Below are 20858 nucleotides of genomic sequence, written 5' to 3' on the forward strand. Positions count from 1 at the left end.
AGATATTGTAGAGATTTAGTGTAATTTCTTTCTTAAATGTTTGGTAGAATTGACCAGTGAACCCCTCTGGGCATGGTGCTTTCTGTTTTGGAAGGTTATTAATTGTTTATTCAATTTCTTTAATAGATGTGGACATAGTCATATTGTCTATTTCTTGTTGCGTGAGTTTTGGCAGATTTTGTGTTTCAAGGAATTCGTCCATTTCATTTAGGTTATCAAATTTGTGAGATAGGGCTGTGCATAGTATTCCTTTATTATTCTTTTTAAAGTCTATGGGATCTGTAGTGATTGAACCTCTTTCTTTCTTTCTTTTTTTTTTTTTTTTGCTGAGGAAGATTAGCCCTGAGCTAACATCTGTTGCTAATCTTCCTCTTTTTTTTGCTTGAGGAAGATTAGCCCTGAGCAAAATATCTGTGCCAATCTTCCTTTTCTTTATATTTGGGCCGCCAGCACAGCATGGCTGAAGAGTGGTGTGAAAAGTGTTGTAGATCTACACCTGGGATCTGAGCCTGCAAACCCCGGCCATCAAAGTGGAGCACGCCAAACTTAACCACTAGGCCATGGGGCTGGCCCCAACCTTCTTTCACTGTTAACATTAGTAATTTGTGTCCTCTCTCTTTTTTTGCTAGTTAGCCTGTCTAGAGGCTTATTGATTTTATTGATCTCTTCAAAGAATCAGCTTTTGGTTTCATTCATTTTCTTTCTGATTTTCAATTTTATTGATTTCTGTCTAATTTTCATTATTTCTTTTCTCCTACTTACTTGGGATTTCATTTGCTCTTCTTTTCTAGTCCTAGGATGGAAGCTTGGATTACTGGTTTTAAATTTCCCTATAAACATTGCTTTTATTGCATCCCACAAATTTTGATAGGTTGTATTTTCATTGTCACTTAGATCAAAATATATTTTAGTTCTCTTGAGATGTCTTCTTTGACTTCTTGTTCCTTGGAACTGTGTTGTTTAATCTCCAAGAATTTTGAAACTTTCTAGCTATCTTTCTGTTATTGACCTATAGTTCAATTCTATTGTGTCTCAGAGCAGACATTGTATGATTTCTGTTGTTTCAAATTTGTTAAGGTGTGTTTTATGGCCCAGAATGTGGACTCTATTGGTGAATGTTTCATGTGAGCTTGAGAAGAATGTGTACTCTATTGTTGTTGGATAAAGTAGTCAACAGAAGTCATTGTTTCCAGTTGATTGATGGTGCTGTTGAGTTCATTTATATCCTTACTGATTTTTGCCTACTGAATCTCTTCATTCCAGATAGAGGACTCTTGAAGTATCCAACTTTAATAATGGATTCATTTATTTTTCCTTGTAGTTCTATAATTTTTTACCTCATATATTTTGTTAGGTGCATACACTTTAAGGATTATTATGTCTTCTTGGAGAATTAACCCTTTATTATTATGTGGTGCCTCTCTTTATCCGTGATAACTTTCTTTGCTCTGATGTATGCCCTGTCTGAAATTAACATAGTTACCCCTGCTTTCTTTTGATTAGTGTTAACATGATATATGGTACACACATTTCTCTATCTCTTAATTTTTTCCAGTTTTTTTATTGTAGTGAAATTCACATACCATAAAATTTACTATCTTAACCATTCATAAATGTACAGTTCAGTGGCATTAAGTACATTCATATTGTTGGGCAACCATCACCACCATCCATTCCAGAATTCTTTTCATCTTGCAAAACTGAAACTCTATACCCGTTAAACAATAACTCCCAACTGTCCTCTCCCATAGCCCCAGGCAACCACCATTCTACTTTCTGTATCTATGATTTGGACTCCTCTAAGTACCTCATATATGTGGAATCATGCAGTATTTGTATTTTTATGACTAGCTTATTTCACTTAGCATAATGTCCTCAAGGCTCATCCATGTTTCAGCATATGTCATAATTTCCCTCTTTTTAAAGGCTGAATAATATTCCATTGTATGTATCTACCACATTTTATATATCTATTCATCTGTCAATGGACGCTTGGGTTGCTTCCATATTTTAGTTATTGTGAATGTTGCTGCTGTGAACATGGGTGTACAAATATTTCTTTCAGACCCTGCTTTCAATTCTTTTGGGTATATACCTACAAGTAGAATCCTGGATCATACAATAATTCTATTTTTAATTTTTTAGGAACCACCTTACTGTTTTCCACCCCAGCTGTACTATTTTACATTCCCACCAATAGTGCATAAGTGTTCCAATTTCTTCACATTCTCATCAACACTTGTTAGTTTTTTTTATATTAGCCATCCTAATGTTATGAAGTGGTACCTTATTGTACTTTTGATTTGCATTTCCCTAATAATTAATAATGTTAAGTATCTTTTCATGTGTTTATTAGAAATTTATATATCTTCTTTGGAGAAATGTCTATTCTAGTCCTTTGCTCACTTTTGAGTTGGGTTTTTATTGCCATCCCCTTTCTTTCTATTTAATGTTGGTTTCTTATAGACAACATATATTTGGGTCTTTTTTCCTTTAGTCACTCTGATATCTGTGTGTTTTAATTGGTGTATTTAGACCTTTGACATTTAAAGTGATCATTGATACAGTTGAATTAATATTCACCATATTTTTTACTCTTTTCTATTTGTTGCCCTTGTTCTTTGTTTCTATTTTAGTCTTTGACTCTTTTACTGTCATTTGTGGTTTTAATTGAGCATTTAATATGATTCCATTTTCTGATTTTTCTTACCATATCATTTATACTTCCTTTTTTTTTACTTTTTTTAGTCATTACCCTAGAATTTGTATGTTTACAACTAATCCAAGTCCCCACTCAAATAAAACTATGTCACTTCATAGGTATTGCAAAATTATAATAACAAAATAATCTTGGGGCCGGCCTGGTGGTGCAGAGGTTAAGTGTATACCTTCCATTCGGAGGCCCTGGGTTCACCAGTTCAGATCCCAGGTGTGGACATGGCACCACTTGGCAAGCCAGGCTGTGGTAGGCATCCCACATATAAAGTGGAGGAAGATGGGCACGGATGTTAGCTCAGGGCCAGTCTTCCTCAGCAAAAAGAGGAGGACTGGCAGCAGATGTTAGCTCAGAGCTAATCTTCCTCAAAAAAAATAAATAAATAAAATAAATAGATAATCTTAATTCCTCCCTCCTATCCCTTGTATCATTGCTGCCATTCATTGTGCTTATATATAAGCATATATATGTATATGTATATATATCCATATATGTTAAATTATGTGTTTATATATGTAAATTAATAATAGCAACAATGTATTCAATTATGTATGTTTATTATGTATTTTTTGTTATTATTATCCCTATTATAATTTTGAACAAATTGCCATCTGTTAGGTCAATTAAGAAAATGAAAAATAAAAGCTTTTATTTTATATTGACTTATTCCTTCTTTGAGGTTCCTCTTTTCTTTACATAGATCTGAGTTTCTGACATATCATTTTTCTTCTGTCTGAAGAACTTCTTTTAATATTTCTTGCAAGGCAGGTATACTAGCAATAAATTCCCTCAATGTCTGTCTGAGAGAGTCTTTTTATTTCTCCTCCACTTTTGAAGGATAACCTCACAGTGTATATAATTCTATGTTTTTTTCTCCCAATACTTTAAATATTTAACTCCCCTCTCTTCTTGGTTTCTGAGAAGTCTGACATAATCTTATCTTTGTTCCTCTATAAGTAAGCTGATTTTTGCCTCTAGCATCTTTCAAACTTTATCTTTGATTTTTTGAAGTTTGACCATAATATGTCTAGGTGTAGGTTTCTTTGTGAGGTTTTTTTTTTCTTTAATTTCATTTGTCCTCCTTGGTGTTCTCTGATCTTCCTGGATCTATGGTTTGGAGTCTGACATTAATTTGGGAAAATTCTCCCTCATTATTGCTTCAAATATTTCTTCTGTTCCTTTCTTTCTTTACTCTCCTTCTGTTATTCCCATTACAACTAAGTTACACCTTTTATAGTCGTTCTACAGTTCTTGGATATTCTGTTCTGTTTTCTTCAGTCTATTTCTTTGCTTTTCAATTTTGGATGTTTCTGCTGATGTATTCTCAAGCTCAGAGATTCTTTCCTCAGTGGTGTCCAGTCTACTAATGAGCCCATCAAAGCCCATTCATTTCTGTTACAATTTTTTTGACCTCTGGCATTTTTTAATTGTTTCTTATAATTCCCATTTCTCTGCTTGCATTGCTCATCTATTAATGCATGCTATCTACTTTATCCATTAGAACCCTTAGCATATTATTATAGTTATTTTGAATTCCTGGCCTGATAACTCCAACATCTCTACCATATCTGAATCTGATTCTGTTACTTGCTTTGTCTCCTCAGACTCTGTTTCTTGCCTTTTAGTATGCCTAGTAATTTTTTCTTACTAGCTGGACGTGAGGGACTGGGTAAAAGAAATTGTGTGAATAGGTCTTTAGTGATGTAAAGGTAAAGTGTGGGAGGAAGAGGATGCATTCTAGGTCCTTAGATTAGGTCTCAGTGTTTTAGTGAGCCTCTTAACTGTGAATTTCACAAGTGCTTCTCAGTTGGTTCCCTCCTCCCTGCCTTTCCCTGCCCCCCGCCCCCAGCTGTAGTAGGATAGGAAGGCTAGAGTGGGCTGGATTTGAGTATTTCCCTTCTCCCATATGGAGGCCTACAGGTGGCTAGAGTTGGGTATTTCCATTCTCCAAGGTCAATTAAGTTTTGATAAAACCCCAGTAGATTATGCTTTGATAAAATCGTTTCTCTTAAGGGAAGGACTTGTTATGAAGAAGAGAATGCTCTGGTATATTTCAAAATGGTTCCTTTTCCCCTCCTCCGGCTGGGCACAGGAGGGGATTTTTCTCTGATATTCACTGTGAGAACTTGGCCAAGCTCTTGGAGGTAAAACACACAAAAGTGTGGGGGGCCCCACTATAACGGGTCCCTTTGGAGTCTCTAACTCTTGGACTAGCCTACTCTAAGTCTCCATCAAGTCAGCAATTCCAGTTCAGGTGTTTCTACCCCAGAAGGAGTTCCCATGGACGTTTCTGCTTAGTGGTTTCTGCTCTAGTAAGTTGTGATTTTCTGTATCTGCCTATCTGTCTCTCCAGTTTTGGGGGTATCAGTCTTGCTCGTGACCTTACTTTTCTGAAGGATCTAAGAGGAGCTATTGGTTTTTCAGTTTCTTCAGCTTTTTACTTGTTAGGACTGAGTGACATCTTCCAAGCTCCTTACTTCCCAGACTGGAAACTGGAAGTTGGGGTTTCTTTTTGGAGTGATGAAAATCCTCTGGAGTTAGATAGTGATGAGGATTTCACAACTCTGTGAATATATTAAAAACCCCTGAAAAACACTTTTAAAAAGTGACTTTTATGGTATGTCAATTATATCTCAATAAAACAGTAAAGGAAAAGATTGGCCAGAAATTCAAATGACCTTCACAATTTTCATTCCTGATGTGAAAATAAACAGAACCTTAGGCAAGGCTGTTTTTGACAAAGGTACTCCTGTAATAAAATACAGTTTTTGTTTAAAATATGTCAAAAAAACACAGCCCATAACATAACGCTGCTAAATGAAGAGGTAGTTTTGTAATTCCATCAATAAACTTTGCTTCAGTATATTTTTTGGCTTCAACGAAACCCTGTTCACCTTTAGTCAACAATTTTAATTGATAGCCCTTTGCGTTCTCTCCTAGGCAAGATTCAAGAAGTAGAAGTCAAGCCGTCCTTGTTCTAAGACTTTATTCAATGGCAGTTCCCCAGCCTGTGGGCCAGAGAATGAGACCATAAGGTAATGCTTCAGGCTCCAAAGAGGAAGCTTGAGAGAAACTACTCAGGTTTCAAACCTGAGCCCCGAACTAGGAAAATGATCCTAGAAGATGATCCATGCACTGACTGGGAGACTAGAAAGACTAGGGATTGTATAAACCGGGAGGGCAGAGGAGACAGAGACCTGGAGAGACGGAAAGCTGATTTGCGCTGATAATCCTTGGGGGGGAACAGATCTGTGTCTCAATCCTGCAACTGCACCCTTGAAAAATATCTATTTTCTATCTTTCTGAGGTCATTTAGGGTTGGGGCAGGCCTGGTCTGTAGATAGAGGTCATGAGTAGATCCAATAATGGGAAGATAGGAGAGACAGAGGTTGGGGATTTCAGGCAAAGTCTGGAATGTGGGCAAAGTTTTCACTGTATGTTAAAGACTCACCATCACTTTGAGACTCAGGAACCAAATTGCCTGGATTTGAATCCTGGCTACATCACTTACTAGCTGTGTGACATTGGACAGGTCACATAACCTCTCTAAGCCTCGGTTTCTTTGTGAAATGAGGAAAGCAATAGTTCTACTTTATTAGGGTAGTTTGTGATAACTGTTATATAGGTGATAGTCTTTATAAGAAATTAAGAAATAAATAGCAATGAAAATAAACCCACTGAAGAATTATACAAGTTTTAAAAATATAGATTCATACCCATACAATGTGTGACATTTATAAACACACTTACACACACACACATTAAGAGAGAAATCATTAAATAACAGAAATTTGGGAAATCTTATTAATTTGCCCTAGAAAGCTGTGCTCTCAGTCTCACCGGCTCAGACTCTTAAGTCCAACATGCCGTTTGATAGGCCTCAGGGATAAGTAGATAAAGAAAATCAGGAGACTGTGAAAGAATCCATGTTCACTGAGAACCTACATTTTCTAGCAGAATCCTTGATTGTTAAGGAAAGCAATCATGGCTGTGACAAAAGACCTAGCAGTGCCCCAAAACTCACTGAATTGCATTGAGAGAATGAGACCAGCGTTATTCCTGAAACCCAAGCTTAAATTTGTCTCTTTCCACCAGTTTTACTGTGCACGTGGAGTGATACTTTCATTTCTAAAATATACATTTTTTTGGCTGTCAAATTTTGAAATTATAGTATGATATGGATTTATATTTCCTTGGAAATTTGTGTAATAGCAAAGGGGATGAGAATATCCAGTTAACAAAAAAGAAACAAAGCTGATATGAATAATCAAATTCTATTTTTAAGTAGAATTCTCTAAGTCAGAAGGTAACTATGGATACATTACGTAATCACAGTGGCCATTTTATCCCCAAATCTCCCACTTCACACCATTCCTAACTGCAGCTAAAATCAGGAAGAAGATGAATGGTATTGTTATGCTCTAATAACTAACTTGTAAAGGGAGAAAAACAAATTATTTTCTAAAACTCTGTCATACGTTCAGCTCATTGATTAGTTTAGTAGCTCTTGACAGACCTTGGGCTGATTCCTGCTGCACCTGTTACTCAGTGTGGGGCTCAAACTTTTCAACTTGAGCTTCAGTTTCCTCTTATATGAACTAGTCATAATATTAGTCACACATCCTCACAGGTACTCAAGTACTTGACATAGTATTTGGCACACGCCAAGTGTTTAAAAACTCTAGCTATTATCATTTGATTCTAAATTTATATAAGCTACATTATAATTATGCTCCTGTAATAAACCAATTAATTGGCTTTTGTTCTTGGCTTGAAGAAAACCCAATGGTTCCATAGTTTGCATTTAACATAAATGTTTCTTCTTGAATTAGAATGGATCTGTTGTTGACCCTAGACTTTACCAGCATTAGTTCATCAACATCTTTGGATAAAAGAGAAGAATTTGGTATCAGTTCATTATTTATGTAAAGTTAAGGAATCAGCAGCCTACACAGCTGAATGAGAAGCTCCGAAATGGCCATCTCAGCAAATGCACTAACAAAAAGCACCTACGTATTAAGGCTGTTCTCAAGTAGCAATTTGTTTCCATAGAACCTAAGTAGAGAAAGACAAAATTTCCCAATATTCCCCCAAAACAGAAAAACATCAAGTAGTTTAAAAAATTTCAGGTTTTGGTAAGGAAAGATGATGATAATTTCCAACGTACATTAAAAGTTGATTTTAGAATTTTTTTTCTTTGTTCACTTAACAGAAAGTCATTCTTAGGATCTAATTTGAATTCATATTATATTCAATGTAAAAAAATTTGATATTTGTTTGACTTACAAGACTAATCATGCAAGTTTCTAAAATCTAAAGTGTCATTTTTGCTTAATTTAGAAGGGAAAAGCATAATAAATACCTCCTTGGTAAAGATGAACTTAGGAGGAGTCCAAGAAAGATTCAGGATGTGAAGTCAATATGATCATAAATGAGAAGAAAGGAAATTTGGTCATTATTTATTCATTCATTTGTTTTAGAAATATTTTTTGAAAATCTTCTAAGTACCTGGCACTGTGCAAATGCACTGGGGACAGAGAGTCACATAAAACAGTCCCCACCTTCAAGAAGCTTAAAGAATCACAGGAGGGAGACTGGGCCATCCATGGTTGTACCACACTGTAGAAAATGTTCTATTATCAAGCAGACATAGGATTCTGTGGGAACATCATGGGAGGGAAGGCATGGGACCACAAAAAACCAGAAATGAAGCTGAAGAGACACAAAAGGGACTCCTTAGAAAAAGCAAAAACAATTTTAATAAAGAAAATGTCTGCTCTTCTAAAATCAAACACATTTAATACTTTGACTGTATAATACATCGAAGATACATCTTGTTCTTTAAGTTATCTTTTCTCCAAATGATTCTGAGGCTCGATCATGATTACAGGATACATGAAATTAAGTATATCAACGTGACACAACTACTCACTGCTCTATGTAGTGCATTACTTATAAGACTCCACAAGGCACACAGTTTATACACGTTAACACGGGCTATATGAAGTGTTCTCAGCTTTCAGGTATTTAGCCCTGCTAGCCAGGGTGAACATTCTTTTAACATTGTACCTTGGTGTCCTTCTTTGAAAGATGGACACTGAAAGTTAAAAATAAGTTTTACTATATAGGCACTGATGTATGGAAAATACACTTTGTGTTTTTATATACTGTAAGCTGGAAACGCTTTTTGAATTACGTGTGTATTATGCTAGAAAGCTTGACAAACACTGAACAGTCTGTGAAGAATGGAAAACCTCTTGATGATCAATTCAAAGGACTATAATTCAACTATTTGCAGCAATAATAATTTACTTGTTAAACCAATTATTCTGAAATCCTTTGGTTGTCAGGTACCAAAATAATTTTGAAGTTAGGGAGCTGCTTTGCCACTTAATTCTTGTGGGTGGCCCAATTCCCCATGTTATTCACAGCTGAGAAGTATTTTTTTAATGCATTTTTATCTTAAGTGATAATCAATTAGGAGCAAATTAAATCCTGTCTTAAAATTTAAAAGAAAATTGTGAATCACACCTGAATGACTTCAGACTGCAGGGATGCAAAACATAGACTCTCTTTTAGCTCCACATCCTGAATGTTGCTTTTGCATGCTGTCGCCTCTGTAACAAACTGAAATGATGCCTATCATTAGGTCAGGATTGCCCAATCTATTGACAGTCTAATCTAATCAGGATGGCCCAAACTAATGAGAGTACCAGATGTAGGGCTTCTAAAGTCAGTTAATAGTAATACTTTAAAGAAATTTCATTCCAATAAATACAATATAAAAGCCTTTATATTATATGCGTAAGTTTACAAAAAGCACTTCAAGGCTGTCTGGTCAAAACTATTACCAGAAGATTTCCAAACCCATACATTTTGTTCCAAATGTAATTATGACAGCTACAACAGAAGCAGTAAAAAGCAAAACAAGAAAATCCTGGTCTTTCTTTAATGATTTCAATCCCATTCCTTGGGAGAACAGGTTATGAAAGCATGTTCCAGGTTGTGCTTGTTTTCAAATGGATGTCATCTGTGACCATCTACTACAGCAGTTTCAGATTTTGTCATTATCATCGTTGTTGATTTTTTTAAATGCGACTGGGCTTGCTTGCTTTAAAGAAGTCTTGGAAACATCTGTGTGCATGGTAGACATGGCTATCGTCTCATAGTCATCATCCCGAGACCGGAAATCACAAAAGTTAAAGAAGAATTGCAAGTCTCTCTGAAAATTTTTGTTCAGGAATCCGTAAAATATGGGGTTGACACAGGTGGATATCATTGCTGTGAGGTGGCAGAGCAGGAATAACAGATTATGGTTGCAGGTAGCAATGATCTGATGATTCCAATCGAACACAGTGTTAAAGATGGTGAGTGGCAGCCAGCAGACTGCAAATGCCACCACGATGGAGAGCAGCATGATGTTGATTCTTTTGGTTTCACTGGACCTGTACTTACTGTCTCTCATCTTGTCCATCATGTTGTTTCTCCTTTTTAAGCGTATATATATCTATAGAAGAAAAAACAAAAAGTTCAAATAGAACCACTCGTTTAATGAGGAATTCTGTGGAAAAAGGTAAAAACAGAAGTGGTAAGGGGAAAAAAGCTTTCTTACCTTGAAGTAGCAAATAAATATAAAACAGAGTGGGCCAAAATACTGCAGCACCAAGAGCAGAGTGGTATAGGACAACCTATGAGAGTCCGATGGAAATTTATCAAAGCACACATATTTGTCCTTGTACGTATCGAGTGTTAGATTTTGGAACGGTTCATCAGTCAGTACTTGATAGATCAGGAAGGGTAGAGAAGAAGCCACAGCAAGGACCCAAATGACAGCAATACCTATGTAAGCATGTCGATTATTTGGTCTCCACCCTCGTGGGTTGATTATTAGCTGATGTCGTTCCACAGCAATGAGAACCAGAGAGAAAATGGATACAGTGATTGAAACACATTGCACAAAAGGATTCAACTTGCACATTGTCTCACCAAAAACCCAATGGTCCATTAATGTGTAGACAAATGTAAAGGGGAGACACATGATGGCAACAAGCAAGTCTGAGAAGGAAAGATTCACAATTAAGATGTTGGTAACATTTCTCATCTCCTTTTGTTTCAAGATGATTACGATCAAGGCCAGGTTTCCAGAGACCCCAAGAATGATCACAGCTCCATAAGCAAGAGCTAATGTAAATATCATGGCCAAAGGCAGATGACAATCATCATTTTCAAAAGCCAAAAACTGAGAATTCTTGTCTGAAAAATTATAGTATATTGAATGATTTTCAACCTGCGAAAATAATGTTGAATTCATTTTGATTGGTTTGGTTGTTATAGATTACTTTAGACAAGTGGACAGTAGGTTTCTTCAAAGCAGGTCAAATATTCAGCTTATTCTTATTCCCCATATTGGAATCCATTTATCAAAGTTATCCTGAATTCTTCATTCCCTTGAACTGAACAATCTGTAAAGAGAAAATGACCAATTGCATTACTAATTTTATTGAGGGCAGTTGAAATGAATTCTGACTCATAAAACTATTTAAAGTGAAGACATTGAAATAAATAAAATGTAATCTGTATAAACATCTTTTTAAAATAGCAGAAATGGTACAACATTTTGAAAAAAAGTCATAATGTTTTTAATTGGACTTGCTTACACATGAGTTTTGGCAAAACAGAGTGGTCTGAAAGTAGTAAGGTGTGTGTAAACCTCACGCCCCAAATCTTGTATAAGCAGTCTATCAGTATATTTTCTAAACACTGTAAGAATACAAAGATGTAATCAAATCTTAATGCACAGCTTAAAAAATATATGAAACAAGCAAAGCAAAACAAAAAAATTACCTAATTCTTACTGTAGAAATGAAAGAATTCATTGCAAGGTCAAGTTGTGGTAATAGTTCCACCATACACTGAACTGCTCCTTAAGGGAGACATTATTTACTACAAGTATATTCAAAAGGACATGATCAATAAAGTGAAACATCAAAAAACTTTGTCATGTGAAGTACTATTGAAGGAACAGAAGATGTTTAGTCCAGAAAAGACATAATAGGCATGGTAGAGACGTCTTCTCATATTTGAATGGGTAGCACGTGGCCTAGGGCGCTGGGCTTAGAATAGTATGTCAAACTACACAAGTTTGAAGTAGGACCAAGGAAAGTCTATTATATTAAATAACAAATTTCACATCATTATGAGAAAGAAAAGTTTAATCAAATGAAATGAACTGCCAGCAAAATTAGCAAGTACTCCATACACAAAAGATGATGACTACTCGTTGAAGGACTTTCTCGGAGTTCTTGCATCGCGGAGGAGAGTCAACCGGATAACTCCGAAGTTCTCCTCTAACATTAAGATTCTATGATTTTATTAACATGTCAGAAGCTTCCAAAGGATTTCTAAAGTTTTATTCACGTACATATCTTCCCTCTTCACCAGACTGTATACAGATAAAATGCAGGGCTCTAAATTAGAGTCATAATTTTAATTTTTCACAGCATTTTGTGATATAATCTTTTCTTACCAACAAGACAAATGACAATAGCGTTGTGGAGATTAAAAGCTCCTTTTTAAAAGATCTCTGATTTCCCCTACATTACTAAGTCAATTTATAAGACAGGATATCTCGTGTTAATTAACAGGCCATTGTGTCTGTGTTACGAAAGAGAACTGCATTGCTTTCTTTCTTGTGTGAGAACAATACGGAAAATCATGCAGATTTTCTTCCATTGAAAAGGAGATAAGAAATTTAATGAGAAAAAAATGCACTTGCCTTTTAAGTGGTGCCTCTAACGAACCTTTCCTTGAGTGTTTTTGCTTTCTAGAATATGGAGTGTTTTTTTATTATAAAACCACAACTCGGCTTCATAGCACTGAATAAGAATAAAAAGAAAGGTTGCTAACATTAAGTGAGAATGAAAGTATTAAGAATAGGAAGGGTAGTGGAAAGATTTCAAGGGTGAACATTGTATGAAATATGGTTCTCCCCTCCTCTATGCAACGACCTCTAATGATTCCTTAACTTATGTGGCAATCAACTTTTTCTCTCAAGAATACCAAAGGCAGAGAGAATGACCTGTGTCTCAGCGTCTGAGAACAAACCTTGAAGAAGCAATTAATAATTTAAAAATTCTTTGGAAATTTCTCACTGAATTCAAGAAAATTTTGCATCATACTTCACATTCAGGTTGCCATCAGGATATTTAACATTACTTTTCGGTTAACTGTGAGTTTTTCTTCATTATTTAAAGGAAAACTAGCATGATAGGAAAGTGCATCTTCTTTAACTTACAGCTTCTCGTGGCTCCCTGTTACCAGCACCACCTCCCTGTACCATCAGCTGAATAAGCATCCCCGTATGTAACAGAGGAGGTATGGACCATTGAGTACATTCCTCAGCCTGCCACTTGAAGACCTCTACATTGTGCCTTCCTTCTGCCTTTCACTTCCTGCTTTAATAATCCCATTGTGAATGCTCTGTTCCAGGCAGGCCAGTCTCTTCACAGTCCAGCAAGTGTGCCTGACCTGTTTTAGCATCTCCATCTGCGCCACTGCCATTCCTGTTGCTGGGTGTTTTGTCTCATCACCATTCCAAATTCTACCCATTTTCAAAGCACTATTTAGTCCCTAGAATCCTTGATTGGCTCCTCTCAATTATAACATACCCTCTTCAAGGTAGGTACTGTGTATACCTCACAGTACCTCGCAAATATTAGATTTAGAATAAGAATGCGTTGACTGACATAGTAGATGCACGGTTGGAATAGTAGGCTCTTGTGTGACTTCACCTTAACATCAATATTTCAATTCCATCACAGTCCTTTTGCATGCAAAATGGATGCTAACTGCAATAGTCATTTTATTAGGTCAGGTAAATAGGGAGAAATGTTCCACTTTGTGTAAAAAAACAAAAAGGAATCGTCTCTGGAGGAAAAGTCATTCATTAAATAAATATTTATTGAACCCTTATTTTGTGTCAGGTGTGGTTTTAATGGAGACAGCAGCAACCTTTTCATTGAGTTTTGTCTTGGGGGCAGAGAAAGACAAGAAAAAATAAACTAGTAAAAGAGATAGTATGCCAGATGATAATAAGTGCTATGGAGAAAAATAAAGCAGGAAGGGGGAACTGGGATTACTGGGAGTTGCAGTTTATTCCTGGGTGGTGGGGAAGGCCTGAGAAGATGGCATGTGAGTTAAGACCTGAAAGGAGGGAGTGAGGGAGCCATGCGGTTATCTTGGGGAACCACATCTCACACGGAAAGAACAAATGTAAAATGCTTAAGGCTGGAGTGTATCTGGTGTGCTAAACAGCAATGAGAAGTGGAATAAATAAGGGAGAGGCTAGTAGGAAATTAACTGGAAGGGGTAAACAGAGGAAGAACCCACTGTGTAGGGCCTTATTCCACGGGACAGTCTGACTTTTACTCTGAGAGAGACGAGGAGTCGCTGGAGAGTCTTTGGTGAGGGCATGAAGGTACAGACTTGTTTGAATATTATTACTCTAGCTGCTGTTCTTAACAAATTAAGACAGGAAAGAGAAGAAGTAGGGAGAGTCATTAAGAGGCTAGGGAAATAATCCAGGTGAGACATAATGGAAGAACAGACCAAGGTGTTAGCAGTGGAAAGGAGGAAAAACAGAAATTTTACATCCACTGACTGACTTTGGCAAAATTCAATACATATGTGAATTAATGTAAACATTTACTAAATCATTATAATGTATCGGGTACAGAGACGGCTTTCACGCAGATGAGTTAGATAATATACTGACACTCTATTCTGATACCTTTGAAATTATATTTGATAAACACGCCTTGTGAGAAACAGCAGTTTTCCTACTAAGTAGAAGTTAACTTAGCTCCACACAAAATGCAAACTTTATCTTTTTTAAGTGTTTGCAAGCTTCCTGCTAAGTGCACATTCGGTAGCCCTTCCAGTTGGATGAAATAGTTCTGCCTTGGATAAAATGTGTATTTTCAGCCTACTTTAGTATAATTTCAAGAAAGAAGAACTGTCAGAAAATAACAATACTAAGAGAGGAAGAATTTACATACATTATCTCTGCAAGAGAAAATAATTTGATATTTACAATTCCAATATATATTTCTAAAATAGGGTATGCAGCTACAGACACTGAAAAATTACACGTTGCTAAATCTCAATATAGTTGTCGCGCATTTAGAGACAAATTAGAGACACTACATACATCACCACTTGGCAAATAAGCCCCCTTCCCATGGGAAATTTTCTTGTTCTTTCCAATTAGCATGTTGGCCTTTCACTGCTTGCTGTTGTTAGCGTGTTACTAACTGAAAATATAGCTTTCTGGTCATAACGTGCTGCAGATAAATTTTTTCATATACTCAGAACGGCTGGTCACCTCACTTGTTTTGGAAAAGAAATGTCAGCCTTGTGACACGCAGCCTCCCAAAGTTACTGTTAGTTTATCTACAGGAGTTACATAATTCTCTGTTCCTTCCTGTCCGAGGAGGGCTTGTTCAACAGACAGCCGCCTTAAAACAATAAGGAAAGACTAATAAAGCAGTAGCCACCCACCGAACAGCACTCAGTCTTTCGTCATGGGTGGGGAACTGGGCCAGACAGCTTTCTGCTCTCTCTTGCTTCACCGGGGAAGCAGCCTAGAGTCTTGGGATTGACAGCTCCTGTTTCTCCGTTTCTGTCCGGTCAGAGACAGGCATAGTCTGCGCTTCCCCCGCCCCGCCTGTGTGTGCCACCTAGCAAGTTATGCTTTCTCGTAGCCAAATTCGAGACCAATGAGGGGAAAAAAGAGTGGAATGCTAAAACACACGCCTTCTCTCTTCCCTCTCAGGTTTTTCCCGTGCTCCAGGAGTTACCAAAGAATGAAATGGGGTGTGTTAAACAAATGGGCATGCTTACGCGCCCACCTTTTTCATATTGTGTAGCTAGGTGAATCGTCCCCAATTTTCCCCATTCCTAACCTCGCGCCCCCCTCCCCCATTCGCCTTCCATCTATTCGGCAACGTCTCTACCCAAGATGATGAGAGACTGGCAAAACAGAACACATCCAAACCAACCAAGCACAGCGAGCAGAGCCCAAACTCAGTCAATTCTCTATCCCTAGCCCAACATCAGTCCTTAAAACATCCGCCTCTCTCCCGTCTACCTGGGGACCAATGGAACACTCTTAAACCACCTCCGCCTCCTGTCTATCCCTAATAGCCAAACCTTGCCAGGCTCCATCATCAATCTTCTAAAAGGAGCTAAAGAGTTCGATGATTAAAACTCAGAAATAGGACGGTGTCTACCAGGGCGCAGCGACAGACTGGGAGGGCCCTGCACAGGGGGAGCAGGGCTCGATTCCAGCCCAGTCGCGGGGAAGCCACAAGGGTCCCGGGGGCCACGCCTGCTGGGGTCCGCGGCCCCCGGGGCGAGCCAGCGCCTCCGCCCGCTCCCCGCCGGACACGTGCCGCGCGAGGAGGACGAAGGCGGACGATCCTCCAAACCCACCCTTCCCAGCCCATGCCAGCGCTAGTTCCTCCGCGAAAACTCCAGCGCAGCCGTCCCCAGCAGAGGCTCCAGCCAGCTCCAGAAAAATGCGAAAGATGAGAGAGATGAGGGCAAGACCAACTAAGGGCACCTTCCTAGCCCACCGGCTTTCTTACCAGAGAACCCGACGAGAGAACTCGGATCCCGTCCAGAAATCCTCCAGGGGAAGCGTTTGCGGATGCCGCGAACTCCCGGTTACCAACATCGGCCCCACACCCTTGGGCAGGAGCCCTGGAGTTATCCGATCAGTCGGAGCATCCTGCGACCTGAGCTCTCGGGGAATGAAACCTTTTGAAAGGCTGACTCCGCACCCCACCTCAGTTCCCCGGAGTCAATTTCGGGCACTCATCTGCTTTTTCTTCTTCTCTCATCCTTCACCTCATCAATAAGAGATTTCTCAAAAGTCCCTTCAAAGGTGTAAACTTGAAACTTACCCTCTGTTGGATTTGTCTTTTTTGCCCCTGTTGATTAAAGCGAGAGGGGTAGTAATGGAAGGGAGCAGAGACGGGAGAAAACATCTGCTAGTATTTCTCCTGCTCAAATCCCAGAGATTGATGAAGATAGGAAGAGACGCCCCCTTAAAGCCTAACTCCACCTCATCCCGGGATCACGTGAGGGCGCCTCGCGAGTAGCGCCTAAAGCTCCCCCACAAACTCCTCACCTTGGATGTACACCTCGGGAGTGCGTTGCCTGGGAATTCTGGAAAGAAAACCAATGAAACATATCCACACATTGTTAGACATATACGCACGGTGCAGAAGGAAAGTACGCCTCATCCCCATACAGTCCTTGACTCCGGGAGGGCTAGGCAATTTTTCAAGGCTTTTAAAAAGTCAATGCCACTGTATCTTCCTTTGTTTGCAGGTCAGTGCCATCTTGTGGCCGAAGCCGTACCCGGCTGAAAAACTGGAGAGTAAACCCAACTCAAGAATTGAAAGGGGCTATTTACGGGAAGAGGAAACGTGAAATTCACCGCAACAATGCCACTAATATGTTTTTTATTTTCTTTTGTGACGTTCAAATATTTCTCATGCCAGTACCGAGAAATTTTTTCCCTCATTTTAAAAGTGAACAAAGAGAAGATCTTAAAAAAAGTAGAAGTATAGCCTGGCCTTTTAGTCCTCCTTTCTTTCCACTGAGAACATGCTTTGAGTCAGATTTGTTCCCAGCGCCCAGCTGCTTTTTTTAGGGGAGCACGACGAACCGAGCATTTGCCTGGCGGTCAAAAAGAGTCAATGCCATTTCCTCGGTGCTTAATCTACTACAGTACTGAACGTTTTGAAGAAGAGAATAGAATGTACAGGGAGTACATTGATGGTGGCAAAACCATCATGGTGCCCGATGATTCAGGCTAATTACTGAAACAGTGATCTCAGATGTTTTACATACGTAGCTCTGCTCTGCTTTGAAAAGTCAAGGTTGTGTAATTCACATGCATACACAAATTATTTACTGAAGTAGATGGACAAAACTTCTGCCAAATCAAACCATCAGAAAATAAAGTCTTCCTAGTAAAGCTATAGGACACCACCTAGGCTATGCATAAAAGTTTTATTACATAACAACTGTGATTGTATTCTGTCCTCAAACTAAAAACAAAACAAAATCCCAAGACCTATGGAATCGCCTGAACTTTATACTGTTAAGAAATGTTTTCTTTTTTCTGGTTGTTAGGCTGAATAAACACTATTTAAAGCTCAGTATAAGCCAGAGCTCATTTATGTACATAGATAGGGATGTACACTATCTCTGATTTATTTTTTTCCTTAGGAAAGCTTTCTAAAATATTTGTCATTAGACATATTTTTATATAGTTGGAAAGGGATTATGATCAAGAACTAAAATATCATGGTCATGTAAGAAATGTACTATAAGAATATATATGATCATACATTAAAAAATCCTGTAATAGAGTAAAATGACATATATATTTTCTTTTTTTTTCTTTACCAGCGATGAAAATACAAGGCATAGTTCAGCATTTCAGTTCTTTTAAAGAGCAATAACTCGTTTAGGTTTCTATTGACCCTCCGCTACTCCAACCCTCAAGTCACATTCTGTTCCTAGAAGCAAGTTAACCCTAAGGGCTTGATCATCGAATTGGCTACTTTTAGCCTGCTGCAAAAACTGCAAATGAAGTAATTTAATTCTTCACTAAGAGTACATTTTTACATAAGCATTTTTGCTATATCAGCAAGTATTTTGGGCTTGAGAATATAATTTGGACTCATTAGACACTTTCCTTTCTGTGTTTTCAAAGGATGCTAACAAAGGCATGTCAGCAACAATGCCTGAACTACTGTGGCCATTGTATTTTGTCATCTTATTAACTTAATTTTTATAAAGTGATCCCGTAAGGCAAAATTATAAAGCTACCTTCTGGAGATATTAATATCAGTTATCAGTCTTCGAAAGATCACTGGCCTCAACAGACTTTTTTCTATGCCAAATTTTATGGTACAAGGGGAAGTTTTGAAATGTTCAAGAAAAACAGCAAAATTATATAATTCTCTAGGAATGTCATTTACTAAGGACTCTTTGCAATGTGCGAACTAGAAAAAAATAAGCATAGTATAATAACCAAATACAACATAAGATCCTCTTATAACGTAATCTTATGGAAGGTTTCGAATAAAGTAATCTGAGTTCCTCAGAAGACGCGTTAAAGAGAAGATATGTGTTAAATACAGATCATTTCTTTTTCCACTCTTGAGCGGTCAGTTGCATACTTTCGTACTTGGGATTCAAAGTAGATAAAATCTCACCTTTGCTGAGGAGAGAGAACTTTTTTGCATTCTGTGTATTTCCTCCTAGAACTTCATAGCAGCCTGACCTATAAACCATGACTAGGAGAATTAAATTAATGACCTCTTCTCATATTCTCTTCAGCAGCAGTCTTGTTCTGTCATTTAAACAAGGAGATAAATCTACTCATTAAATCTCTGTAGATCTTATCATCTAAAAATTAGAACATGATTGTAGTCTGGCCCTTCAAATTCCATGATTCAATAACTGTCTAGATAAAAATGCGTCACTATACTTGCTACTAGAATTTATCCACTGTAATTACTTTATGGGTCTCCTGATGAATTTCTGCTGCAAGGGTTAAAGCTCCTGAAATGCTCTTAGACCTTGATACAGGTAAAGCATCCTAAATTATCATTCAGAAAAATCTTGATAGGCATTAATACTATATGTGAAAACTTGAATGGACATAATATTGATAAGGGGGAAATTGCATCGAGGTAGAATTTACTATGAAACATGTTGGTAAATCAGTTCCTATTCTATGAATTAATTATACACCAGTTTTTCCTTTTTTCTATGACTTAGCTACTGCATTTCTTTGAATCTATAAAGCCGCAGAACGTTAGTTGTGACATTATTTTATGAACCACCAAGAAAGAAAAAAAATATTTCCAGTAAAGCAGTGACATACAATCAATTGTAAATGAATCTCAAAGTTGGAGTATCAAAATGTTAAAAAAAAAAAATCTCCATCTTGGAACCAATGAAATATAGTAGGTTAAGAGTTTTGACTAAGGGCCGGCCCCGTGGCCGAGTGGTTAAGTTCGCGCACTCAGCTTCGGTGGCCCAGGGTTTCGAGGGTTTGATCCTGGGCGCGGACATGGCACTGCTCATCAGGCCATGTTGAGGCAGCATCCCACATGCCACAACTAGAAGGACCCACAACTGAAAAAAAAACAACTATATACTGGGGGAATTTGGGGAGAAAAAGCAGAAAAAAAGAAAAGATTGGCAACAGTTAGTTCAGGTGCCAATCTTTAAAAAAAAAGTTTTGACTAAATTGGTTCGTACAGTTAGTCAATGCAATCACTTTATTCAGTTGTCTTTTTGAGAGAATTAACTAGCAGAAAACAATAACAATTTACTTAAAACGTTAGTATACAATTATATAGACAAACAACTCAATTATCTTCCTTGTGTAGAAGAAGACAAATACTATTTGTGGATTTACTCTTGATTTTAAATGGGAATGCACTTCAAGAAAGTCTTCACCTGATTACATAAGCTACAAATTTAGGGCATTAAAAAAAACTGTCAGAAGAAGACTCTAGAAGACTAGGATCTTAAAATTATTTAGTAAATATCCAAATATTTTCCCACAGATCTCATATTGTCAGACACCCTTTAGACATTCAAGGAAGTGTAATGTTAGGTTATAAAAGTATAACATTATGCATTTATTGCATGGTATAATAAAAAGAGCATTGTGATTATTACTATTACTGTTTTTGATTATAATTCTTATTATTTCTCTCATATCTCCTTTCAAGGAGATGGAATAGGAATAGCTGGTAAGAAGGGCAAGTATGAATGCCACCACTGAACCTTCCATCATCTATGACACTCTCTCTGACTGTTCATCTTGCCTCATCCCACCCTCAAAATCTCAGGCTTGGCATTAGACCCTTTCACAACACAGTGCTTCAGGTAGCCAACATCAGTAGATCAGACTTGGTCCCATGATGTACAGCTATTTCACACTCCTGAGATAGGGCAATTTTTCCCAAAGATAGGATAAAAATTCCTTATGCGCAGCTACATAATATCACAAATGGGCACACAGGTGGTATGAAGGGTTCCCAGG

General features: G+C 37.7%; 1 protein-coding gene across 2 annotated transcripts; it reads right to left on the reverse strand.

Annotated features, from left to right (window-relative positions):
- Positions 1–8518: 8518 nt before the first annotated feature.
- Positions 8519–16757, reverse strand: NPY1R (neuropeptide Y receptor Y1). Of its 2 annotated transcripts, none has more exons than XM_046656886.1 (3): positions 16681–16757; positions 10329–11178; positions 8519–10223 (listed from the first exon to the last, which is right to left on the reverse strand). In XM_046656886.1, the coding sequence occupies exons 2-3, from the start codon at positions 11025–11027 to the stop codon at positions 9771–9773; spliced, it is 1152 nt and encodes a 383-aa protein (XP_046512842.1). In that variant the 5' UTR covers positions 11028–11178; positions 16681–16757; the 3' UTR covers positions 8519–9770. The 2 variants fall into 2 exon arrangements, with proteins under 2 accessions (XP_046512842.1, XP_046512843.1); XM_046656887.1 differs by lacking the exon at positions 16681–16757 and adding an exon at positions 16363–16443.
- Positions 16758–20858: the final 4101 nt, after the last annotated feature.

Source organism: Equus quagga, chromosome 3 (assembly GCF_021613505.1).
Source record: "Equus quagga isolate Etosha38 chromosome 3, UCLA_HA_Equagga_1.0, whole genome shotgun sequence".
Taxonomy (NCBI): Eukaryota; Metazoa; Chordata; class Mammalia; order Perissodactyla; family Equidae; genus Equus; species Equus quagga.